General features: G+C 47.2%; 1 protein-coding gene across 4 annotated transcripts; it reads right to left on the bottom strand.

Moving 5' to 3' along the window:
• Window positions 1–939: 939 nt before the first annotated feature.
• LOC103345539 (putative NBPF family member NBPF5) lies at window positions 940–25,691 on the bottom strand. Of its 4 annotated transcripts, none has more exons than XM_089336902.1 (14): window positions 23,547–25,691; window positions 23,318–23,419; window positions 22,027–22,080; window positions 18,267–18,473; window positions 16,477–16,576; window positions 14,397–14,611; window positions 13,336–13,384; window positions 11,953–12,167; window positions 10,691–10,745; window positions 10,270–10,436; window positions 8,832–8,889; window positions 7,648–7,703; window positions 4,861–5,192; window positions 940–3,919 (listed from the first exon to the last, which is right to left on the bottom strand). In XM_089336902.1, exons 4-13 carry the CDS (start codon window positions 18,439–18,441, stop codon window positions 4,867–4,869), a joined length of 1,416 nt encoding a protein of 471 aa, XP_089193028.1. In that variant the 5' UTR covers window positions 18,442–18,473; window positions 22,027–22,080; window positions 23,318–23,419; window positions 23,547–25,691; the 3' UTR covers window positions 940–3,919; window positions 4,861–4,866. The 4 variants fall into 4 exon arrangements, with proteins under 4 accessions (XP_089193028.1, XP_089193029.1, XP_089193030.1 ...); XM_089336903.1 differs by having other exon boundaries at window positions 10,270–10,433; XM_089336904.1 differs by lacking the exon at window positions 4,861–5,192.
• Between the last annotated feature and the right edge of the window lie 529 nt (window positions 25,692–26,220).

Raw genomic sequence — 26,220 nt, 5'->3', positions numbered from 1 at the left:
TTCTTTTTCAATTTTCAAAATCACTGGGAATGGAATCTGCACTTGTGGTCCCATGGGTCCCAAGGGCATCATGGGATAAGGCACTGTGTCATGTGGTCATGTAGGCTAGGAAGTCCCAAGACCTGCTGGCAGATGGCTGGACTTCCAGGAGAGACACTTGGATTCTGGCCTGGAGTCCCAAGTGCAGGAATGGAAACATTCAAGGCAGCCAGGAGGTTTTCCCTGAATTTGCAGGCGTTTGGGGAGTGAACCAGTAGATGGAAGGTATTCCTCTCTCTCTCTCCACCCCAGCACCACCACCTCCCTCTCCCTTTTCTCCCACTGTTCATCCTCTGCCTCTTCACTGTAATGCTGCTTTTCAATACACTTTTTTTTTAAAGAAGGCAGGTGCTGACATTGTGGGACCATGGGTAAAGCCATCAATATGACAGCGGCTTCCATGTCAGAGTGCCTGGTTCAAGACCCAGCTGCTTCTAAGCCATATTTCCTGTAGTAATGGGAGGCAGCAGATGGCTCAAGTTGTTGGATTCCTTACTTCAGCCTGGTTTAGTTGCTGCCGCAGGCATTTGAGACGTGAATCAGATGGAACATCTCTGTGTGTGTTTCATTCTATCTAGCTCTCCCTCTCTCTTATGTTTGCCTTGCAGATAAATAAATAAATCTCTTTAAAAAATTGGTAAACTTGGTTCTGGCACTGTGGTATAGTGGGCTTCCCATGTGGACTCTGGTTCAAGACCCGCCTGTTCCTCTTCTGATCCAGCTCTCTGCTATAGCTTGAGAAAAGCAGTCTACTTCACATATAAATAGAGAGAGAGAGAGAGAGAGAGAGAGAGATACAAGGGTAAAAAATTGGCACACCCAATATGAGATGTAATATATTATAACACTGAAATTAAAAAATCCAGGTGATAGAGAAAAAAATTCAATGGTATGGGCTAACAGGATATTTGCAATAACATTCCACATTGGGGTGAGAATGCTTTTGAACTACAGAATGCCAGGATCCAGTCTTCAGGAAGAATTCTATTAGAAATCTAGTATTAGACTTGAATATAATAACTGACACAGGCATGAATGGCTAATGCATGGTAAAATTGTTAAAGGAAGGCCATTTTCAAACAGGAGATTTATACATCTTCCAAGCAGCACTCTCCAAAGTTTTTTATTTCAACTCTGAAGTTTTATTATCCAAAGTGTATGATTTTTACAGAACAAAAGTAAAAGCAGGTGTCAAAATCAGCAACAAGTTTGTAGAATTTCTGCAGAGATTTTCACCTAAGGGCTGGTGAAAGTGGTATCCAAGGAAAAACCTAGATGACTGCTGATTTGTCTCTTGGCATAAATTACCAGGCGGTTTGTTCTGGAGGTTCTGAATAACTTGTCATCATCACTGGTCAGTTGTTGAGAACCAATTCGAGTTGTCAAACAAAGCAAACAAAATGTTTACATTTTTTTCTTGTTGCATTGTGGCATTTTACTGAAGTGGCATTTATTTTTTTTCTTCTTAGTAATTTCTTTGTGTTCTGAAATTTTTCCATCTCTTTTTAGCACTTTCTTATTTAGAAAGATAACTAACTGAAATGGATTGTACATTGTTTCCTTAGTATTACTTTTAAGTCTTAAATTTTTGCAAAGTTGTTAAATTTTAATTATTTGGCATTTTCTCCATTAAATGAAACAGTGAATAGGAATGACATTTCACACTTGTTCTGAATAATTGTTTTTCTCTTTTGTCATTTGTAAAGTATAATCATTTTTAAATTTAAAATTTTTTAGCATTTTTGTATTTACAAAAACACTGAACTGAAATGGAATTTTACTTTTATTTGCTGAGTTTAAATTTAAAAAAAAATTAATTTATATATATTTCTAACATTTTCCTATTTAAAAAGTTACTAAAATGAAGTGGCATTTTAATTTTCCTATTAGTATTTTCCTATTTTTTGTTTTTAAAGTTTTAAAATTTTTAGTTTTAATTTTTTCAGTATTTTACTTTCAAAAACACTTAAATGACATTTTTTTCTAATTTTTTCTTTTTAAATTTTTTAACATTTTAAAATTTTTAATTTTTTAAAAATTTTCCTTTTTAAAAAAACAATACAGTACCATTTTTCTTTTCTATTTTTACTTTAAATTTTTTTTTACTTTTTAAAGTTTTAATTTTTTTTGGAATTTTTCTTTTTAAAAACACTTAACTAAAACAGGGAACATGTATTGGGACCTGAATCAAAATTTTTGAGATTCCAGTTACACTCCAGGACGCTGGAGACACTTTGGGGCCTGGACAGTGATATCTTAATGAGAAGTTGTAGATTTTAGGAGCCCAAGATGTGCTGACAGGGTGTCTAAGGCAGCTGTTACACTGAGAGGAGGCACACTCAGGTGGAAACATAATTCCCTCCCTAGGATCCCAATTTTCATGAAAGGAAAACAATTGTGTCATCACAGGTATGACAGACAGTGGAAGTAAGAATGGTAGCTGTGAGAAACAGGTCCACCACAGGGCAGCGGTGCCATTGGCTCGGTTTGTTCTTGGACCAGGAGCACCTACTAAGCAGTGGGCATCCAGAATCTGTGAGGACTCAGTTTTCCATGATGGGGGGGCAGGCATATGGCCCCTCCTCGTCCAGCAGCTGCCTCAGGCTGGCAGGAACACGGCCTTGCTGTTTGCTGGGGCTCTGGATGCCTTGGCCCACGTCCTGCATCAGGAGCCCCCAGTTCTCCTGCAACACTGAGTGGGGTTGGCAAGACCAGCAGCTGTAAGAGATGAGCTTCCTCGTGATGAGGTCCTGCCCGCATCTGCTCTGCCTGACTCTGGACGTGGAGAGAGGAGTGTTCAGAGAGGTGTCTGGTTCCTTGATGCAGGCTCAGTCCACCTCACCCACCTGGGCCCTCCCTGCCACACTGCTGCATTCATCACCATGAACTTGCTGTTATCACTCCCATCGACGGCCACCTCCTGGGTTGATGACTGGACCTCCGCCAGGCCGCTGCTCACTCCCTTTTTGCTCAGGCTCTGAGGGGTCACCCTCTCCACATTTGTTAGGATACAGAGGAAGGAGTGCATCTTTAGGATGTACAGCTCAACAGACAGCTTTCACCAACTGACCGATGCCAGGGTCAGGGGACCTGATGGGCACACAAGATGTTCTCTGCCTCCTGCGGGGGTGTGGGAGGGAGCACACGGCACTCCCTGCATCGGGTGCTTGGCCAAAGAGTGAGGCTGAGTGTAAAATTGAGGAAAGCATCAGAGATCCTCAGGATGCAGACCCCGAGCCAGACACCTGGCCTGCGCCTTCACACAGTCAGCGTTCCCATCATAGAAGACAGCAGAAGGGGGAGATGGTTGGGGTTCAAAAGGAGGAAAGAGACCCTTCCTGTCCTTTTGAGCCCCAAAGTCTCCTCCTCCTGCTGTCCTCTATGCAGAACGCTGACTGTGTGAAGGAGAGGGCCAGCTGTCTGGGTCAGGGTCCACGTCCTGCAGAGTCGGATCCTCTCCTCTGCTCACATGCAGCCTTGTGCGCAGGGTGCTGTGTCTCTGACACTGCCCACACCGAGCTCGCCCCATCCAAAGGCAGTGTGTGCCCAGGGTCCTATGCTGTTTGCTTCCAGCTCCTCCTGACCTCAGATCTCTACAGGAGGCAGTTGGAGAGGAGCCAGGTGGTGTTCTCTCCAGAGCAGCTGTGGAGTCAGGCCTGGGTCTCCTTAGGTGTTTACTCGGATTGGAGGTGGAAGACTGTTCCAGCTCTCAGGGAAGCAGCCTAGTGGATAAAAACAGCCGAGGGCAGGTCATGGTGTTGAAATTGCGTTCTTGGTGTTCTGGTTGCTGTTGAAGCGGAGCTCCTGTGTTAGATGTTTGGAAGAGGTGGGGATGTTACAATCAGCAATACTGTTCTGTCCTTCCAACTGTACTTGGGATCTGAAAGAGGGAGAGAAGGAAAATCAAAGGAGAGCTGGGTCAGGTCCAGGTGAGAGCTGAGCCTGCATCTGGGCCACCGTGGGGCAGAGGCCAGGCAAACTCAATTCCAGTGGGGAGACTGGCTGAAGGGGAGCCCTGGGCTGCTGAGAGGGAAGTGGCAGCCAAATGAGCAGAGTCCTGCCCTGAACTCCAGCCCAGCTCTGCAGTGCTGGGGAACCAGGGCCCTTGGCCTCTCCTAACCAGGAGTGAGTGATGTCTCCCCACTTCCTCCTGCTCTCTGGTGCATTAGAAATGGATTAGTTTTCTGCAGGTAAGCAAAGAGAGCTGGGAGTGTAACCACAGCACAACTCATGTCAATAGAACAGACACCAAGTTTCTCTGAAGATTATTCCACATCTAGTTACACCTAGGACCATTCTGCTGTGTGCCTAATAGCTCACTCACTCAACTCTGAAGGGAACATTAACTTTAAAACAGGCACTCTTTAGTCATCCTAGAGTTTCCCCATTTCTTTTTCAGTTCCCCTAAGAAATTTTCTTTTTGAGAATATCCTGTTTGTATACCGGTCAGAGGGAAGGACAAACATGGGAGAATGAGACCTAAGAATCTGCATTGGAAATTGGCCTAGGAATAGAATCAGATAAAATGTGATTGTTCAATGTATATTTCTCAACCCAACAGAGGACTTGCAATCAAGTGAGTGGATGGTGAACAGCATGTTTTAGGGAGAGAAGTTCAACTTTAAACATTTCAACTTGATTATGAGGGGAGGTATCTATTTTGTGGGTCAGGTTTCTACATGAGAAGGATTTTCTATTTCAAATTATTGATCCAAACAGAGAGGTTACAGTTATACCCTATCTGAACAAACAGAAATGAGCTATAATCTGTGCGCAGTGTAAGAAGGAATAAGTACATCTCAGACACACACACAGGATTACCTCTGTCTAGGTGTTAAGGCCCAGGAATCTGAAGGTCAGTGCCCACATGTTGGCCTGTGGTTTTCCCTTCATCTCCTGGCCAGGGAATTGACACATGATTTTCCTCTCTGTGGGCTGTGGTTTGCCCTTCATCTCCAGGCCAGGGAACCTGCAGGCCAGTTCGCATTTCCTGGGCTTCCATTTTCCTTTGATAACATTTTCTTTTGGGGTACTTGGGACATCGCTGGGGCTGATGCTATGACTCTCACACTTGCTGGTGATGGGATCTTTGTGAGGACCTCCCTCCAGCAGGGAATGGGTCTTCCTCTCAGGGGCAGCAACAAAACTCAGTTCTGAAATAGAACCACAGCTGTCAGGATTGGTATTCATGCTCTCTCTCTGGCAGTCAGGCCTGCAGCAGAGGGACTACAAGTAAGGAAAGGGGCCCTGGACAGTCATGTCCAAATTAGCAGATGAAATCTGCACAGACACTAAAATGTTTTCATTCGGGTTGATATCATACATATTCACTGATAATTTATCACTAGGCAAAAGTAATAAACATGGCTCAGATGATCACAATATTCAACAAAGTTGGACTAATAAAACACACAGCTCTTAAGCTTTTAAGGCACAGAAACCACACTGTGTATCTGTTGAAGGTTTGGGGGGATGGAGCAGGATCATCTAACCTGGAGGGCATTGTAATGAGAGACAAGGACAGGGGACCACTCACAGCTGGAATGAACAACACTAGCACAAGAACACATGCATTTCATACATGCACATGCTTTCCTGAACATACACCAAGCACATCGACTCATAGGATATATGCCTTCAGTGCCTGTCATATAGATAATAATATATATGATGTGGCCATCACTTTTCTGGTCAGTTGAAGGGGGAACCTAGTTACAGGTACCTGAAGAATGGAGAGACAAGCTAAGGTGAAACACAAATGTTAGGAAGAAATCCCAGGTGGGCTGTAAGGCATTGCTTTGGCCTAGCACACACATCTCCCTCCTGAGACAGTGTCTGTGCACTTGCCACCCTCCCCATGACTGCCCAGCCCTGGCACTGGGTGTTTCTGAGACAAAGCCACACAACCACTGGTCTGTGGCAAAGACAAGTTCAAGGCCTCACTGGGACCCTGAGTGCAAAAAGCCCGAGGTGAGAGACCAGGAACTTTCAGGACATGGGGCACTCTTGAGCTGGAGTTCTATCTGAGAACCTCAGTTAGGTGCTGACCCTGCTCAGGGATGAAGCATACCAATGTCTTCCTAGTGGGAGATGTTTGCAGGGCCTTTAGAAGTTCTTGTTTGCAGACTGGAACTTTTCTACTGATATTTGAAATTCTCTCAACACAATTTGTTACAGAAGAAAATGTTTAAGTATGAATACCCATAGCAGCCACATGGCTGGCATGTCTGCTGAAAACAAGTGGACTGAGCCTACAGACAAGGGGCAGGCCAAGGAGTGGTCTCTGATTGCAATGCACACAAGGTGGGGTGATCTGGGAGAGTGACCTTGTTGAGCCTCAGGATCCTCCCCCCAAGGTGGGGACAGAATCTCCACCAGGAGAGGTCCAGTGAGGGTTGCATGGATCAGGACAGCACAGGGTCTAGCACAGCACAGATGCCCATGAGAGTGGCCTTCATAGCTGGGTGTGAATCGCTGTGACCTGGGATGACTCTGCACATCTCTGTACCTCTGTACAGAGGAAAAACACATGGTCTCACCAAGAAAAGGTGCCTGCTGATCTATAGCACTGGGGGGACAACTGTCACTGCCAATTATACTGCAGAACACTGAGAAACAGGGAAGGGCATCAGGATTTCTTGATTTTCCTACTGAATGATTTGATGAGTGAAGGTGCCTCAAACCCTAAAGATTCCTCCTGAGAGAAAGTGTAAAACCTCATTGAAGCTCAGATTCAAGGAAATTGGACTTTTTCTCTGCCCCCCTTATGAAGCCATGCTCCAAGGCTCCTACTCAACAAGAGGCACTCTGCCTGTGATGACGTGAGGGAAACCTCAGCCTCACTCAGATAGTAAATAGATTCCTGTCCTGGTGCAAGATTATGGAGGCTTTGCATGAGAAAAAAATGCCGAGTGTAGACACTGGATTAAAACTACAGACCTCATATGAGCACAAATCAGTGCTGTTAAGCTGAAGATGAAAACCACACCATGGACACTGGTGCGGGACTGGACTGCTGTGCTTAACACCAAGCTGCTTCAGAGAAAACAGAGAATCTGCCAACCAAGGATACCTAGTATCAGATAACTAAGGAAACATTGTACAGACTGCCAAAGCTTTAAGCCTGAGAAGTTTGGAGGATGCTGTTTACAATTGCAACTGTTGTTCAAATTAAGAACATCACAGTGACTTGTTAAAGAAGCCTCTCCAAGAGAGATGGTGGTGGCTCGGTGTTTTGCCATCATGCCTTCCCATCCCCTCCTTCCCTGTTTTGATATCAAAAGCTGCACCTTGAAAGTGGGCCTGGTGACAGCCAAGGGATTCCCCTGTTTGATGACTATGAGCAAACTCCATCCAAAAGCCACATCCAGACTGAGATAAGTCCCCAGGGCCTGAGTGCACAGTGGTCTGTCTCACCCAACACAGGTGCAGCAACCCAAGACTCCAGAGGCCACCTGGGAGACCAGTGTAGTGTTCCTGTTCACAATGGAGCACTCACTGTCTCCAACAAGAGCAGAGCAGACAGGCTGTTTCCCAGTGAGGACCAGGTGCTCCTAGTATGGGAGCAGTCAGAAGCTTCCAGAAGAAGTGCAGGAGTCAAACACGTACTGTGAGAGTCTTGTGAGACATCTTGATCTTCAATCTCTGGAATCTCCCTGATGAGACTGGAGGGAGGGAAAGGTGGGTGAGAAGCATAAAGGGAACAGAAAGCCCCTTTCCAAGCTGTTCCTAAGAGGAGGCTTCCAGAAGTGGCTGTCCTGAGTAAGGGGCCACCCACAACCTTGTCCCTATCTGGGGAAGACTGGCTACTAACGGTGTAGACAGGATGCAATGTCTTCCATTTGAGGAGGCTCCTTGCTGAACCACCTGGAGGAGACGAACTGAACGTTAACACAGGGCAGCTTTCATGTGAGGAAAAATGAAGTGCTCATAGGAAGCGCGTGGCAAACAGAAAGCCAGTTACAACAGAAACCCCACCGCCTTCACTGAGAATAGTATGTGTGTGTAGATATATAATATTTACACACAAATCAACTACAGCCAAATAGTAAATGTTATTGAATCTGTGTGTTCTTGTAGACTTCTTTATGCTGATTTGTACTGCTTGAAGTCATTTGAAAGTAAACAGGCAAACAGAACTCTCATCTTCTTGGAGAAAGAGTATTAGGTTTGAGGTGATAGGTGAGTAGCAGAGATATTGAAAGGGCATGGAGACAGAAGCAGAGAGAAACAGAGAATTTCCTCTGTGATGAGGTCATTAGGGACTCAGCCTGGAGAAATGACTCTCAGTTGGTCCACTAGTACCCATGAGTATTTGGAAAACAAAAACTGGCTTCAACAGATTTAAGCAAATTACATGCAGAGTCAATGAATTCCCCTTTTGGGATACTAGAGACTATCACAGCTTTAGCTGTCAGTCTTATTCTCAGTGCTGAGGCACTAGTTTCTGTCGGGTGGTTTCACGTGATTAATGGGGTGCAGAGAAGCTCATGAGAAGAGGAGACCTGTGAGCAGCACCCTGCCCTTCACTGCATGTGAGAGGCAATGATGGCAAGGAATCCCTGGAGAGGCTCCTTCATGGAGTCAGCCTGCTGCAGGTCACTACATGGAAAAGGTAGGGAGAAGTGGAAACCCAGACTAGTACCCTAATGATGACAGACAGCAGTGCTGACGGGGTACCGCTGGGTTGGCTCAATGGATGGGAGATGCACAGTGGCACTGCTCTTCTTCTCTGGACCTGGAGTCTGCCTGTGTCAGCACTAAGCTCGCTGCCCAGGGTTCCTAAGACTCACCTGGAGTGTGATAGGGCTTGTGTTTCCTCTTGCACTTCATCATTGTCATGTTCCTTTACTGCAAATGAATTCAAATAGGCACAGTCATCTAGGATGATCCCCTCAAAGCCTGTACAATGCGCTGTCCAGCGCTCGCACAGCACACCAGTATCCTCAGTGTCACTGCCGACTCCTCAGATAGGAATTGTCTAGAGGGTTGAGGTCATTTCTGAGGGAACTAGCTTGTTCATTTTTCTTGACACATGAGGTAAACCTCCCTATTCCTCCAGTCATCGCACCAATAATCGCTGACCTGATTCCCTACAGAAATGAAACGAATTTTCCCAAGTGTGGGTGCTGTGGCAAGCAGGTAAAGCTGCTGCCTTTAACCCCAGGATCCCATGTGAATGCCGGTTCAAGTCCTGGCTGTTCTACTTCTGATCCAGATCCCTAATGCACCTGGGAATGCAGTAGAAGATGGTCCAGTACTTGGGCCCTGCACCCACATAGGACACCTGGGGGAAACTCCTAGTCCCTCCCTGGGCCTGGTCCAGTCAGTGCCATTGTGGCCATGTGGGGAGCAGACCAGAGTATGCAAGAGTTGCCTCTCTCTCTCTTCCTCCCTGTTTCTCTCTCTAATTCTGCCTTTCATAAGATAAAATCAAATCTGAAATAATAATCTCTGGAGATGCTTGGTTCCTAGTGTGATTCCTTTCCATGAGAGGAAGTGCAGTGCCCATGGTTCTCAAACAAGCTATCTTGGTAGTTTGTGGTTTACCATATTTTGTACATTGAGGATAAGATAAAAGGTGGAACAGGTGAATTTTCAGTTCTGGGTATCAGAGTGAATGTGTGCAGCACAAGAGAAAACTGGGCTACTCATGGAATCTCTCAGCACAGGTCTCAGACTTGCAGCCTGGGGACACACTACTAAAGGAATGGCAGAACATTCTGTACGTGTGGTAGGTGAAATGATGCCAACTTTGAAGGGACAGACAACGTGGTTGGGTTCAATGAAACAGGGGGAGTATCTTGACTGCAATGGAGATGAGCATGCTGCTGGCTCTGACAGGAAACAATGTCACATGACAGGGACGGGGAATGACTCCTGTGATCAACACTGCAGGGGGCAGAAGGGTCTGCTTCATTATGAACGGATGGCAGAGACAAGCATGAGATGTGCTGCTTAGGTTGGTGTGCATCTGTGACATTCTTCTGGCAATGACTGAGCACTGGAATCTGAGTGACAAAGCCACACAAGGAATGGGAAGACAGCAAGGCTGGATGGGCCAACCACACCTGTGCAACAGACTGGTTGAAAAAGAACAGATGCTGAGAATGTCTCAGACCATCCCATGTCCAGGAGCCCTCTCAGTCAGGTGGGAGTGATGAGTGCAAGGATAGTGCGGGCTCCTTGGCAAGCAGAGGGGGTTGTATCACCTCACAGTGGGGGACTCACTGTTTGCATCTGGAGCAGAAAGCATGTCCTGATGCTCCAGGGAGCACCAGCTGCCCCACGTGGAATGGTCAAGCTCAGAAACGACCGGAAATATCGAGGGAGAGAGGTAGCACTCATCCAGCCGGTCGTCTGGGTCTTCCCGCTCTTGCTCCTCTGGGAGCTTCCTGCTGAGATGGGAGGGCAGAGACACTGAAGACACGCATCACAGGTACAGAAGTGACTTTGTCATCAGACTACAGGTAAAAATATGTGAGGGATGTTCAAAGGGGGAATATAGAGGGAAACAATACAAAAGGGAACATTATGAACGGAGCCATTTCATCATTGGCTGAATGTTCAAAATGGCTGTAGTCACCAGTTTCTCCAGCATTTCAATTCCCTAGTAGTCCATGCTACACTGTCTGCTCTGCCTCCGAGTTACCTGGAAGTGTATGTGACAACTTGCTCTGGTACCTCCACTTCGTGATATTGATTTTCTGCAAACAAATTCAGAAAGATTGACCAGGTTAAGCAGCTTTTGGGTCAGATATGGGTATCCAATGGCCACTACTACCAAGGGGACAGATTGTTCTCGTGTGAGAACAGGAGACTGTGACAGAAATCCTCCAGGAGGACTAAGTTGACATCAGGAGATGGGCTTGGTGAGCCATCCTGGGCAAGGGGTCAAATCTCCCTGTTCACAGTTGGATCAGCATCTCAATAACCTCTGTCCAGAACCCTTAGAAACAGCCTGCAATGGTCCTCAGGGATTCTAAGCTCACAGCCCAAGAACTTTCTAGGAGGCAAACTGCAGTTGTCAGGCTGCTCTCATTAAAGGACCCAGGTTGCTGACTGTGGAGAGGAGGTAGAACACTGGGAGAGAGCTATGCATGGAGTCTGTATGGCCTGGAATTGAAACCTGTTTGATGCCACACAGAATCTTGGCTATTCTAAGAGTTGCTCATGAATAATCTCCCTCTTGTCTATGGGAACAATAAAAGCAATTCAAGAGCTCTCTCCCCAGGCCCTTTAGGGTTTATGTTTCCAAAATCTATGAGTGTTGCTATAGTACTGACTCATCCTATCAGACTGATCATGGTGAATAAGGGTAGAGGAGTTTCTACAGAAGGCTGAATGAACTCCATAACACCTTGCATAGATAAATATGCAGTTATAGAGAAACATTGAACATTGATTTTGTAGGATGTTCCTAGATTCAGCTATGTTTTTTGAACTGTACAGGATGTACAGTATAAAAGACTTTATGTCCTGGTTTTGAGATGATTGCATAGCTAAGATAAGCTGTATTAAAGAAGACAGAGACTAGGGATGGAAGTAGGGAAACTAGGATCACAACTTGGCCCACACATGGGAAGTGTTACCAAAAGCCTGCACGGGGCTAGAACTCCAGGGATGCAGTAGTAGAACAGAATGATATCACTGCAGGTGACAGCAGGCATTATTTCTAAGTTAGAGTGTCTGAAAGGCACTTCCTACACAGGGCCTCTGTATGTTCCCATGGGCTAGGATGCAGTGAGACAAACAGCATCTGAGGGGAGGGAAGCTCCTTGACTCTCCTGATGTCTATGTTCAGTGCCACAACCTGGACCCAACCTGATTGAAACCAACTTGTGTCTGCAGGGCCTGTGCTCAAAAGCAACCCTCAACCTGAGAATCATTGTGTACAAAGAATGGAGAGGCTACCTGGGAGAACGGTGACAGGTTCTTCTTTCTTGTGTGAACAAGCGTGTTCCCCGTCTACACCTAGCACACCGTGGGTGTCCTCAGCATCATGAGATATTTGCACAGTGCCCTCAGGCAGGCAGGAGTCACTCGGCAGGTGGTCAACAGCACCAGTGATAGATGTTTCCTGCTGTGAACTTTGTGGGGTTTCCATTTCATCCACTTCCAAGAGCTCCCTGAGAAGCCAGGTGGGATAAGGATGACAGAGATTAAACCAAGAAGGAAGAGACACCAGGGAGTTGACTAATTTGGATGGGATGCATAAAGGATCGGTCATAGACAGCATAGAGGCGGTTCCCTCCACTCTGGACACCGTGTGGCTGCCTAGGGGGAGAGGGCCTGGGAAGAGATCAGCCTCTGCTCATCACACTCAATACACAGCAGCTAATGAGGAAGCAGCCTCCACTGTCGCTGCATGGCACAGTCACAGCACAAGCACACATTGACAGCCACGCGGGCTGACACCCTGTGCTCAGGTTGGGTTGTTGCAGTGTCCTGCAGCCATGTGATCAAGGTTCTAGGGGCTTGGCAGATTCTAGAGATGTGCTACCTTCTGGGCCTTCTCTTAACCAAGTCACAGGACAGCAAACATGGTTCTGTAGAGGTGCTTTTCTGCAGTTGAACCTGGCTGGATTCTTCCTAACTGCTCCCTTTGCACATTGCCTCTTTGCTAGTTTTCTCTGATGAGAACTTCAGCTCTCTGTAGAAAGCAGATGCGCAGCTGGCGCTGTGGCTCACTATGCTAATCCTCCACCTTGCAGCGCCGGCACACCGAGTTCTAGTCCCGGTCGGGATGCTGATTTTCTGTCCCGGTTGCCCCTATTCCAGGCCAGATCTCTGCTGTGGCCAGGGAGTGCAGTGGAGGATGGCCCAAGTGCTTGGGCCCTGCACCCCATGGGAGACCAGGAGAAGCACCTGACTGCTGCCTTTAGATCAGCACTGTGCGCCGGCCATGGCAGCCATTGGAGGGTGAACCAATGGCAAAGGAAGACCTTTCTCTCTGTCTCTCTCTCTCACTGTCCACTCTGCCTGTCCAAAAAAAAAAAAGCTGATGTGCATCTTCCTCTACTTTTCTGGAAAGCAGAGAACAGGGGTTCCCTTTGTGTGCAGGCAACACCTAAGGCTGTGAGTTCATGATGGATCCTATCAGCAACTAGACAACTACTTTAACAACTACTTGAACAGGGGGATTTCCTAGTTGTCAAGAAAGGACTCAACACAATCTGAAGTTGTGTTTCTGCGTGCGTCTCAACTCCATGACTGTCTTGGCCCCTTTTCTGTTCTTTAGGAGACCCTGTGCATCCTTCACCCATTTGTTGCCAGCTCCTAATCATTCACTATTACCTGTCAGCAACAGGTCCTTGTGCTGGTGTTTCCTCCTCTTCAATATTTTCTGTAAACAATTTTAGAAATGTCCAATCAGATATTATCACCCCCCTCCCACTACAATCAAGGTGGCCTCTGTGTGCATATGAATATCTACATATGGGCCAATAGTGGACAAAAACTTCAAATGTTCTGTGTTTAAAGAAACACCTTGCCATTCTCTTGTGGTCCATCAGGCTTTGTGTCTCTGCACTTGGAGATCAGAACCATGGCAGATTCTGCCTGAAACTAGGCCCACATCACTGGAAGCTTCTCAAGCTTCCCTGGGACTTCTGCCTGTTATCCCTCATCCTGCCACTAGTGGGAGTCCAAGGCATGGGTTCTATGTTCGCATGGGTCTCACAGAGAACCTCCATCTGTCATGAAGAAGCAAAGAACCTGACTTCCATCCCTCCCTCACAGGCCCTCCACGTTTTCTCTGCTGTATCATTAGAGGAAATTCTCTCTGTGTTATGAGTTCCCTTCTCAACTGCTTTCCTCACTTAAGTTCTACTAACTCTAGTGCCTGGTCTGGCACTCCCAGGGAGAGGAGGGCCTTTGTCCTACTGGGAAACATGCAAGCAACAGCTTCCACCTTTGACGGTTACATCTGCTCTGCCCCAGATTTTTTGGTCCATTTAGTGGCTGAGGAGAGAGAAATCCTGGTGGAGAAAGCAATCACCTGTCTACCATTTGAAAACCACACTGAGCACAGAGCTGGAGGCTTCCATTCAAGTTAGCTCAGTGACTGTGTTCAGCCTAACAGTGGCCTCACTTCACAAGGTCTTTCTGGTCTTGATATGGGAATGGACCCTGCCTCTTGCCCCAAAGGCCAACCACAATCAGGAAGGGAGGAGACCTTTGGGATACTGCAAACTTGAAAGACTTATCTGCCCCTATCTGTGTTTCCCAAGCAGTGCTGACCTAGTCATGGCACACATGTTCAGTACCAAGAAGAGCTGAGGCAAATGCCCATGGCAGAGAGATGAATGCATCTGAACCCCTGAGGCTTCTCAGATGACAGCCTGTGCCCAGCTTACCTGCTCCAAGCAGGTCCTCAAGGCACGCTGACAGCCGGACAGCCTCAGTGAGCAGTCGTCGGAAGCCCTGCCCCGTACAGGTCTCAGGGTCATGCACGGTGAGCACGTCCTTCAGGTACTGCTGCAGGATGTGGGCTAGATTTCTCCCCCTTTGGACCTTTGGACGTAACTGGGAAAGTTCTTGGTCCTGATCTTCAAGGATGCCACGGCAATGCCTAAGGTGCAAGAGTGGAGAAAGTTCTAGACGGGAAGGGATGAGTGTTAGGTTCTGTGTGTTCTCACAGATTTTCATAACAATGCCTTATAGAGCCCTCCACCAGCATCACCACTCAGGTTTGGAGAAATACCTGTGCCAAGAAAAGCAAAGGGCAACACAAGGCCTTGCTCCTACTTTTAGAGAAAGATCTTGTCACAATTCCTGAGATTCCATTCAGGTTGTTTTCTATCAACAGTGCAAGGATTCTTCCTTCCTCACCTTCATAAAGGGGCTAATTCAGTTCCTCCTTCCAGCCACAGGCATTTCCATATAGGAAGAGACACAGTGTACAGTGCAGTGACTGGGAGTCATGCTGCACACAGGGGTTACATGGCAAGAAACAAGAATGAAGGTCTGGCAGGGCCCAGCTAAGCATCAGTCTTCTATATCAGGAGGTGATGGTGACTAAGGGTAAATGAGGATTGATTATAAGATGACCAAACAGAGGAGCCCAGCATCCCCTCCACCTCCCCTGAGAAGACCCAATGCAGCTCCATCTCGAGGTGAGTGCCCACAGAAAAGCACCTCCACACTAAGGGAACCATGAGAACACGGGAGGAAGAGAGAACAGGCATAGCACCACCTACAGAGGACCAAAGCTAACTGGTGACTGGATTCTCAGAAACACAGCCACGGGGATTTCCTGTTGCAGAAGAGAGAGTAAACAGGAGGGCCCCATGGGAGCCCATCCACCTGCACACCTTACTTACAGACTCTCCACACTTTTAGCTCTGAATTCAGATTCCTCTGCTCCCTCCTTGTTTCATAACATCTGAGACACGGGGCTTTGCTGTAACTCTCTGCCCTTGTTTGGCACAGGCTGGCTCAGTTTTTGATTTGGGCTGCCCACTAGTGAAACACATCCCCACCTGCCTGCCCTACACAGAGAGCCTTACCTGAGCAGCTCAGCAGACCTGGGCTGCTTTGGCAGGGGCTCTCCACGTGTAGATTCTTGGTCAACATGGACTCCATGATGTCTTTGTTTTATTATTATCTATTCATACCATTTTATTTGGGAAATCAACAGTAATTGAGGAGGAAAAATGTATTTTCATTTTAATTTCTCCTGAAGGGAGAACTTTTTCAAAGTACCTATTCACTTTTACTTTCATTGTAACATTAATTTTTACCATTTCTTTCTAAAAATTTATTCATTCATTTATTTTAAGGAATATACATTTCATAAGACAACTTTAGGAATATAGTTATTCTCCCCATACCCAGGGTACCACCCACACTCACAGCCCAGCTCCTCTTCCCTCTCTACTTCTCAGTCTCATTCTCCATTAAGATGTATTTTCAATGAACTTTGTACACAGAAGACCAACTCTATATTAAGTAACAATTTCAAAAATTCGCGCGCACGCACACACGCCCACCCAAGAATAAAAACTGTTTGAGAAATGTTTCACTGTAACTCTCTCTTAATAAAACTCATTGAGGACAGAGGTCCTGCATGGGGAGTCAGTGCACAGTGACTCCTGCTGTTAATTTAACAATTAGCACTCCTCTGTATGTTGTCAGGGACCACACAAGGCTCATGACATGAGCTGACTAGGCTATGGAAGCATTTTGAAAACTCTGTCCATATTTAGACAAGGCCATCAGCAAAGTGGAAGTTCTCTCCTCCCTTAGAGAAAAGTACATCCCCCTTTGATGGCCACTTCTTTGTCTGGGGTCCCACAGTGATCCTACATGGAGAACATTGTTTTGCACAGTGCCTTGGCTTTCCATGCCTGAGATGCCTCAGTTCTCCCTTCTGAGCTGCCCCACTGGAGACACCCACACACCTCCCACCTGCCTGCCCCACACAGAGACCCTTACCTGAGCAGCTCTGAGACCGTGGGCTTCTCTGCCAGCGGCTCCTCCAAGTGGAGCTTCTTGGTCAGTATGGACTCAATGATGTTTTTAAACTTCTCACAATCTGGGGAAAGACAGACATGCAGAACTCAGGGAGGTGCTTTTGTAGTCAGTGCCTGCTGAAGCCCAAACGAACTCCAGGGCCAGGCTCCAGATTCAGAGTTTCACATCTGTATTTCATCACCTCACTACATAGCATCTGAAATTTCCTATTTTAAAATATTTATTTATTTACTTGAAAGGCAAGTTACAGAGAGACATAGGCAGAGAGAGAGAGAGAGAGAGAGAGAGAGTTAGAGAGAGAGAGAGAGACTCTATCACCTGGTTTACTCCCCAAATGGCTGCAAGGTTGGAGCTGTGCCAATCTGAAGCCAGGAGCCAAGAGCTGTTTCTAGGTCTCCCATGTGGATGCAGGGGCCTAAGCTCATGGATTATCTTCTACTGCTTTTTAGGCCATAGCAGAGAGCTGGATTGGTAGTGGACCAGCCGGAATTGAACTAGTATCCATATGGGATGCCAGCACTGCAGGCAGCGGCTTTACCTGCTGAACCACAGCACTGACCCTGCTATTTCCCAATAAAATGAGAAAAAAGGACTTCAAAGATACTGAAGTTGACTTGACAAGGTGATTCCACCGGTGTTTACAGAATCAGAATTCCCAGCCCCTGAGCTCAGACTGAATTATGAGCCACTGGACTCAGCAAGTCTTGCAGCCTCTCAGGTCAAACGTGAAGCTGAGGCACGAAGTCATCACCTTTTGTATGTTTGGGAGCTTGATAAGGGTGTAGGACTGTTTCCTTGCATTGGGAAATATTTCAAATGTTTGTTATTTCAGACTTAAGGGACCATCTTTCATGGAACTGTGTAGAATACAATGTATAACAAAGTAAGGCCCTGAGGCAATATGGCCCAATAAAAAGTATAGTTCCTGCTAAATTAGAAACAGTACAATAAGGGCCTCATGGATTCTGCTGATCTTGAGCAAGGAACCATCCTTGGAGTTGTATAGGAAAGAAGGAGCACATTTTGTTGTGACAATCTACAGAGGCAGGAATTATGATAGCACCTATGAGTGGGAGAGAAATTGAAGTTACAGAGAAGGTGGGCAATGGGGGGCACCCAGGTGAGTGGCCCTGATTCCCCCCCCCTGTGTTCCCACTCCCAGGTCTCAGGCACCATCTTCCTCTTCTGGGAGAAGAAGAACTTGTGCTCCAGGAGCAGGACTTTTCTCCCAGTGAGGAGGCTGTGTTGTGAGGGTGTTCCCATGGATACCAGAGTTCCAGTGCACAGGAGACTCTCTGTCTCTCTGGGAGCCCATCCTGCTCACCCTGAACACATATCCACTTCTGGACCTAGGACAGTGATTTGCCAATGGGAACTCAACAGAAGCTTGAATTGAGTGAAATGCGTTAGCCCCAGAAATGGGGCCCACAGTGATGGTATAAGGCTGCAGGAGCTGACACAGACAGGATGATCATAAACATGCACTCAATATGGTGGAGCCTGAGCCTGAGGACAACAGGCAGCTCTATGCCTCATCAGGAATCCATGACAGATTCAGCACTCCTGTCACCCTACACCTCACCGCTAACTTGGAAAACTTGCAAAACCCTGTGTGTCAGCTTGGGAGTGTGGTCAGGAGGAAATTAAGTTTGGCAAAAAGAAGACAAAAATCAAGTAATGAGGCCATTTAGTTCCTCAGGAGAAGATACAGGACAATCATCACTGTGGTGAAATGACCCGAGAGAACTTACTGTATTTTTTCAGCTCCCTGGCCAGGGCAAAGTTTGTAGCCTCAGCTATGAGAAACTTCTCCTGGAGCTCCCAGTATTCCTGTTGGCTCTTTGCCAGCTGGGATCGCAACTGCTGGCATTCGAGGTCGTTCAGTTCTGCCACGGGAACTGATGCAGGGCTGTGGGATCCTGCCATGCTGATGGTGTGTCACGGCAGGACAACAGGGACTGGGGAGAGGAAACCCAAACACAGGCGAGGGTCAAACAAATGACATCCAAGAGTTTCAGGTAGGCTTGAGGGGTGACAATAACTGTCCAGCTTCACTTACTGATGTGAAACACCTGATCCACAGCCCGACAACACTGGGAAGTTCTTCTCTGGACAAACAAGGATAAAATTGCCAAAGCCTAGATTGAAGGCACTGCCTGTAGCTCAGTCTCTGCTAGGACTGGCTGTTGTGTGGCAGCTAACGGTCTGCCGTTGCCATCGCAGAATTAGAAGGTGGAGAGTGTCACGGAATCTTTGGAACTCTGCCTTCCAGGGGCCTAAGCTAGGTTGAGGCACAAGACCCCCACTGGTGGGGACAGCCTACCCATCTGCCAGTCTCATAGTTATAGATCCTGCGCTGACACCACAGACCGTGTCCCCAAATCACCTAAGCATGTATCGCTCGTATAGTCATGTATGTGTATGAAAATACCAAGACAGAAAATGTGTCCCAACAAGCCTTCCTTTCTCAGGACTGTTAGGAAGTCACCCCACCTGCTGTTTAAGAGATCACAAGGCTTTTCTACCTGTTTGAAATGTTGAGTTTTAAGTTTCCATGATAAATGGGTCATTTCATTTTTCTGAATGAAATTTTGAGAGCTCTTTTAGTTCTCTGAAAAGAATTGTTATATCAGGTATGTAATTTCAAAATGTTTTCTCCCTATGTTGGCCTGTCTATTCATCTTCTTATCAATGACTTTGAACAGGAAATTTGAACATATTGGGACATTTATGAATTTGTTCTTTTATTACATGTAGTTTGGGTATAATCCCTAAAAAATGTAATCTAATTCAAGTTGAAAGACATTGTACTATTTCTTCTTCTAAGAGGTTGAAATTGGCACAAGCATTTGGCACAGCAGTTAAGATGCCACCTAGGGTGCCCACACCTGGATCAGAGTGCCTGGGACTGAGTCCTTGCTTTGCTCTCCCCTCCAGCTTCCTGGTAGTGCACACACGGTGAGGCAGCAGTGACGGCTCCAATACTTGTGTCACTGCAGTCTATGTGGGAGATCCTGATGGACCCAGTCCTAGTTTCAGCCTGGCCAGGCCCAGGTTACCTCAGGCCTCCTAGGTTCACACCAGTCACTAGGAGAGCTCTTTTCTCTGTCTTTTTGCCCTTTGAATAAAACAAGTAACTTATAAGATGAAACATTTTATGAAAATGAAAATGTTTTTTGTTTAAGTATACTTATTTGAGATGTGGAGAGACATACACACAGAGAAACACAACCAAGGCTATGTGTTCCATCACTATTTCAGTCCCCAAATGCATGCAACAGTCAGGCTTGGCCAGGGTGACACTTGGTGTCCAGAACTCCAATTTATTCTGCCAATGTGTGTGAAGAACCTAATGCTTTTTTATAATAAATTTATATATAATTATTGCAACTAATTTTATAATGATGGCAAACTTATTTTGAGGAATATGGGTGTTACATATTTGAAGTAGTTTTTTAAATTAACTTCTTTATTTAATGTTGTATCTATGGCATAAATGCAATGTTAAGAACATAGTTCTTCTTCCCACCTACCTGCCCTCCCACCTATTCTCCCCCTCTTCCTCCTCCAACTCTCCTGTTTAGTCTGAGAAAGAAAAAAAGACAGAATGGAATAAGAAAACTAAGAGAACTGTTACTCAGCAGCCTAGCAAAGGGCTGTCCAAGGTTACTGCTTCTCAAAGGGGATTTCACTTTTTGCCCCCTTCTGCTATTCCCTTCCTCTTCTCCCTTCTTTCCTTTTAGAAACTTAATTGTCTTCAAAGAAGAACCCACGGATGATACATCTGCTGTGAGCTCTTAGACAGAACTATAACCTATGAGACATAAGAATATCCTCCATTTAATGCACTAAAAGGAAGTGATTCTGGAGAACAGTTCTACTATTAGGTCCCTTGATGCAGCTTTGAGGACAGAGGGCAGTGCACAGTGGCTCTCACTGTGTCTTTAACAAATCACACTCTTATGTCTGACCTCAGTGCTCACCCAGGGTGCTTGACATGAGCTGCCTCAGCTACAGAAGCCTTCTGGATCCACCTAGCTCGACAAGGCCATGAGCAAAGAGGCAGCTCTCTCCTCCCTTCAGGGAATGTGCATCCTTCATAATGGCCACTTCTTTCCACTTCAGTCTCACCCACAGGTGTCCTATATGTAGGGCGTTTTTTTCCAAAGGGTCTTAGATTTCCATGCCTGAAATGCTCCCATGGGCTTTCCAGCCAGACTGGAACGCCTTATGGGGATATTTTGAGTTCACAGTGCTACTCATTCTATGAGTCTGCTTTTCATGCTAGAGCCTCCACTCCTTTTGAATTCTATTATTTTTTCCAAACACTTTGTCCTATTTATATGATCACTTTAACACTTGATCCATCTATATGTTCACTTTACCACTTAATCCTGTCCATTTACTTTATAACACTGAAGCTGCTCTTTTTATCAGGCAGCTTAAGGGATTTTGGTGTCCTATGGCAAGTTCTTGAACTTGTACCCTTAGAACTAAGAGATCTAATACTTGATCCATCACATGCTGCCTCCTAGGGTGCACATTAGCAGGAATCTGGACAGGAAACCCTTTGGTGACTCAAACCCCGCCACTCAACTATAGGATGTGAGCATTGCAAAAGCCGCTTAACTGCTGAACGAAATGCCGGCCCCAAAAGCTGCAGATGTTAAGGTTTCCATTTGAGTGGATGATCAAAACTGGGATTTTTTTTTTGAAATTTTAAATTCTGATGTCTAAATAAATGTAGGAGTCTCCACTGTGGCTTAGTGGGTTAAGCCACCACTTGAGACACTGTCTCCTCTATGAGTGCTGGTGGAGTCCCAGTGGCTCTAGTTTGAGCTGACCCAGCTCCCTGTTGATGTGCCAGGAAAAGCAGTGGAACATGGCTTATGTCCTTGGCCCTTGAGCTCCTGTGAGATACCCAGATGGCATTTTGGGCTCCTGGCTTTGTCTGGCTCAGCCCTGGCTGTTGTAGGCACTTGGGGAGTGACAGAAGATGCAAGGTCTCTCCCTCTCAGTGTGTGTGTGTTCCTCTGTCTGTAGCTCTGCTTTTCAAATAGAATAATAAATCTTTTAAAATAATTATTAAAATATTCAAAATGATATTGTAATGTACATATCCATAGTGTAATGATTCCTCTAGACCAGTAAATAAAGTATTCATCATCTCACAGTTAACCTTTATGTGCCTGCACATGGTAAGAACCCATGAAATCTACTCTTAGAAAGTTCTCAAACTTTCTCATTCTAATGGAGAATAGAAGGCTCCACGAATAACTCAGATTCTCATGCTTAACTTCAGAACCCTAGATTTAGTTCTTCTCTATAACTACTACTTTGTATTCTTGGGTCAACATCTCTCTATTCTTCCCACCAGACTCCTCCACCTTGATGATCTCTCTTTCATTCTGTATCGACATATTCAACAATTTTTCTTTTTTTCTTTCAGACACCACACATAACAGACTTCATGCAGTATTAATATTTCTATATCTGGTTTATTTCACTCACCATAATGTCCTCCAATTTCATCCAGTTTCTCACAAATGACAGGAGTTCCTTTATCTTTGAGTTGAACAGCATTCCATCATATAAATATAAATACATATTTAAGTCTAATCATACATATATCATGTATAATGTATTGTTACACATTATATGTATATAAATATCTATACACAGAAATGCATGAGTGATACAAAATCTTCAAGTGATTCCAAAGTGTCATGGAAAATCTGTAGTATCCTTTTATTAAAATACACTTTTCAAGCCATATATATAGCCAGCAAGATTTCTTAACCAACCATCTGTTGATGGACATGTAGGCAGTTTGCATCTTGGCCTCTGTGAATAAGGCATCAACTAGGGATTGCAGGTATCTCTACTAGATGCTGATCCGGATTTTTGTTTCTTCTTTCCTTGCACATATACCCATAAGGAGGATGAATGGGTCATTTGACAGTTCTAGTTTAATGTTTCAAAAATATTACAATAGTGTTTTCTATAATGGCCATACCACTCAACAGTCTCACACATAATGTAAAAGGGTTTCCTTTTTGGTACACCCTTGCCCACATTTATTCTCTCGTCTTTTTGACAGCAGTTGACCCTATGGTTCTGAGGGGATATCCCTCTGTGGTCTGGAATGGTGTTTCCCTGATGAGTACTGATAATGGGCAACTTGTCATAAACCTGGTAGCAATGCGTATTCCTTTCATGGAGTAATGTCTACTCAGGTCCTTTGCCAATTTCTCAGATGAATGATTAATTATTTTGGCTACTGAGTTCTGTGAGTGCTTTCACACTATAGCACAGAGAAAGCAAAAGCCTTGTGAACAATGTACATAGGTCTTGGCCCCATGTGGGGATCATGGGGATCCTTACTTTGGGGCTGTGTGACTGCACCACTGCCATTTTAGGACTGTGCAGTGTGTTGCCTGGCAGAATTGAGCATGGGTGGGAAAATGTACCTAGCTGAAGAGGGCAGGAAGTGTGTGGTTTCTCTCTCTCTCTCTCTCTCTTTTTTTTTTTTTTTTTTGGTGGTGACACTGAAGTTACCAGGATCTCTAGTTTGCATGGAAAGCTTGTGTTCAGCATAAACCTGCTCTGATTCCATCCAGGGATCTCCCTGGCCAGGTGCACAGGTTCACTGTGGAGTCAGTTTCTCTCCTGACCTCAGTGCTCATGGAAGGTGGCTCCTTCAGGGGCTGGACAGTGGAGTAGGCCTTTCTGAGTATCCCCTGAGGTTTCTGACACAATGTGTCCTTCATCTCACCCACACTTGGTTTCACCCTAACATTACCTTGTCATTCTCTGGGTCATTCTTGCGTCCCAGAGAGCTGCTCGTCTTCCTTCATCTGCACCTTCAGTTCTGGGTTCTCAGGATGTGGACTCAGCTCCGGATCTGGGAGGAGACACAGAGGAGGGACTAGGTCAGCTCTCAGCCTCAGTTCCCAGGGCACGTGTGGTTCCCCAGGGACTCAGAGGAACCTAAGCAGCAGGACCTCAGAGAGGAACAATATACACTTTACCTCACTGATGAGGAACCTGAGCTCCATAGAGACTAAGAGGTTGTCTCAGCACCACAGCACCTGATGGAAGGAGGGCCAGCCCATGAACTTTGACCTCCAGCTTCCCTGTGCCAAGCATGGCTCTTGTCTTCCAAGAATGCATTGTTGGGTTTTGTGGACTTTGGATAAAACACTGCTATTTCTGCTGCTAAAAACAAACAAAAGTATGAGGGTCATTCCTTGGACACAGCTTTTCCCACACTTCTATTGTCCATTATTTATTCTCTGTTTTCAATCACTGGGTGATAGAATGGGAGCAGAGAACACACAAGTTGAATGAGTAGTTAACACAGCCCTGCCTGTCCTGTGTGGGTCCTTCCTCCAGAATTCTCCCTCAGGCTTTCTCCTCTGCTGCAATGCTGGAGAGTGTCAGACCTCGTGGAGGTCATTTCAGTATGGAGACCATGTTCTTCTTTTTGTCTCCTGGAGCCAGGGAGAGTAGAGATTCATTCTGGACCTCTGTGGACCCAGCTTTTCTGCTAGGCAATGCTGCTAGTTTCAAAGACAAAAAATTAAAAACCACAATGACCAATGGAAATCAGGTCAATAAAGATTTTCCAGAGGTGCCTGAGATCGTGAGAACAGCCCCTCGTAAAGTGGTCAGAGCCAAGCATGGGGCATTGGCAGGCTGACTCAGGTAAGGCAGATGCACAAAACAACCAAGAAAAGGCTGCTGACACCAGGAAGAGGACAAACATCAGAGGAGTGTGAGAAGAAAGGACGATTACTGGCTCAAATGAAGATGGAAGTATGCAGGCTGAGACTCAGAGGCAAGGCCCCATGTCACAGAGGATTAGTCCTGGGCTTTGAAATCTATCCCAGGAAGTCCTGTTGGATTTGCCAGGAGCTGGGAGCTTCTGCCAGGTCTCCCACGTGGGTGCAGGGGCCCAAGGACTAGGACTATCTTCTACTGCATTCCCAGGCCACAGCAGAGAGCTGCATAGCCAGTGGAGCAGCCCCCATGGAGGCTGGCTCTGCAGACTGGGGCTCTAACTTGCTGTGCCACCTGGCTGCTGGACCCTGCCCTTCTGTGCATGCACTGTCCCCCCTACCTCCCCCCCCCCCCCCCACGACGCAGCTCCTGCGCGCCTCTCAGTGTGACTGCGCCAGCTGCCGGGCCTCTAAGCCCAGGACAGAGCGGGATGACCTGCAGCCACCTTAACCTCACTTCCTTAACTGCACTTTAACTCTCAGAGACTTCTGCCGGCAACAAAGTTATAAACTACAAACCTGCACGCAGGAGGCAAGGCCTCCTCTCTCTAAGAGAAACACAGCAGGATTCTAGCTCCTGGAGTCTGGTAACTTTCAAGTCAGTTTCTCTGCACAGCACCAGAAACGCCGTGGTCCGGGCCTGTGCTGTGTCCTGGGCCTGTGCTGTGTCCTGGTGGGCTAAGCCTCTGCCTGCAGGGCTGGCTTCCCCCATGGGCGCTGGTTCCTGTCCTGGCTGCCCCTCTTCCGTTCTGGCTCTCTCCTAATGGGCTGGGGAAGCCATGCAAGATGGCCCGAGGGCTTGGAGCCTGCTCCTGCCTGGGAGACCCCTTGTAGTGGCCATCTGGAGAGCGAACCAGAGCATGGAAGACCTTTCTCTCTGCCTCTCCCCTCTCTGTAATTCTCTCTCTCCAATGAATAAACACAACAGTAAGAATGAAAGGCCTGGAGTTACAAACAAGAGGCTGTGGTCCCGGAGAGCGCCCCCTGCCGCCCGGGCTCCGCAGCCCCGCGGCCTCCTCCAGGGGGCCCGGCCCTTCCCGCCCTCCGGGAGCTGTGGGCGCGGCTCCCGCATCCTCCTCCCGAGGAGCGGCGTCCTGAGCCTGGGGCCGGCGCCCGTCCTCCTGGAACCCTGTCCCTCGGCGCGGGTCCGCCCCGCGTCCGCGGTTCCCTGTCTTCTCCTCTGACTCCAATTCCGGAAGCCGGCCCTCAAGTGACCCCGCACCGCTGTCCTGTTCCGGAGCCCTGGCGCGGGGTCCTCCATTGTCCACAGCTCTGTTTTCTGAAGCGGGGTCCGCATCCGGATTCCCCAGGGGGGCGGCAGCCCCCAGGGCCCTCGGCGGCCTGCAGGCCGGGCTGGGGGTCATCGATGGCGCCCTCGGGGCGCAGTGGCCTGGGCTGTGTGAGGGGCTGAGGGCAACGGGCGGGTGGGCGGGGCTTGCGGAGGGCGGGAAAGCGCCGGGCCGCGCGGCGGTGGGCGTGGCCTGTGGGAGCCCAAGGTCTGGTGCGGGGTTGTCCCGCGTGTCCGTGTCCCCGCCCTTCCCAGCTGTGTGGGAGCTGACGGAGGAGCGGGTGCGTGGCGCTGTGGCCTGTGGGGTTTCCCCTCTGAGGATTTAATGATCGCTCTGCCACCTCGAGCTCCGGCTTCCGTTCTCTCTGGGGATCCCGACCCTTCCTCCCTTGCCCGTGGACCACTCTTCCCGGGGTCTCTCTGGCCCGGATCCTGAGGGAGCAGCAGAGTCCGGAGGAGAAACCAGCGCTGCCCTGGGGGAGCTCTTTGTGTCCCCTCTGCCCTGGCCTCTCGCTGAGCTGCTGTTGCTGTCAGGCTGTGGTGCCCTGAACTCCAGCGTGTGTGTGTGTGCATGTGCGTCCACGCACTTTCCTCACGGAAATGTATTGATTAAGAAGTCATTATTGAAAAAAAAAA

This window comes from Oryctolagus cuniculus, chromosome 7 (genome assembly GCF_051225735.1).
Source record: "Oryctolagus cuniculus isolate XC-2025 breed Fujian yellow rabbit chromosome 7, ASM5122573v1, whole genome shotgun sequence".
Taxonomy (NCBI): Eukaryota; Metazoa; Chordata; class Mammalia; order Lagomorpha; family Leporidae; genus Oryctolagus; species Oryctolagus cuniculus.
This window is presented reverse-complemented; position numbering and strand designations above follow the sequence as displayed.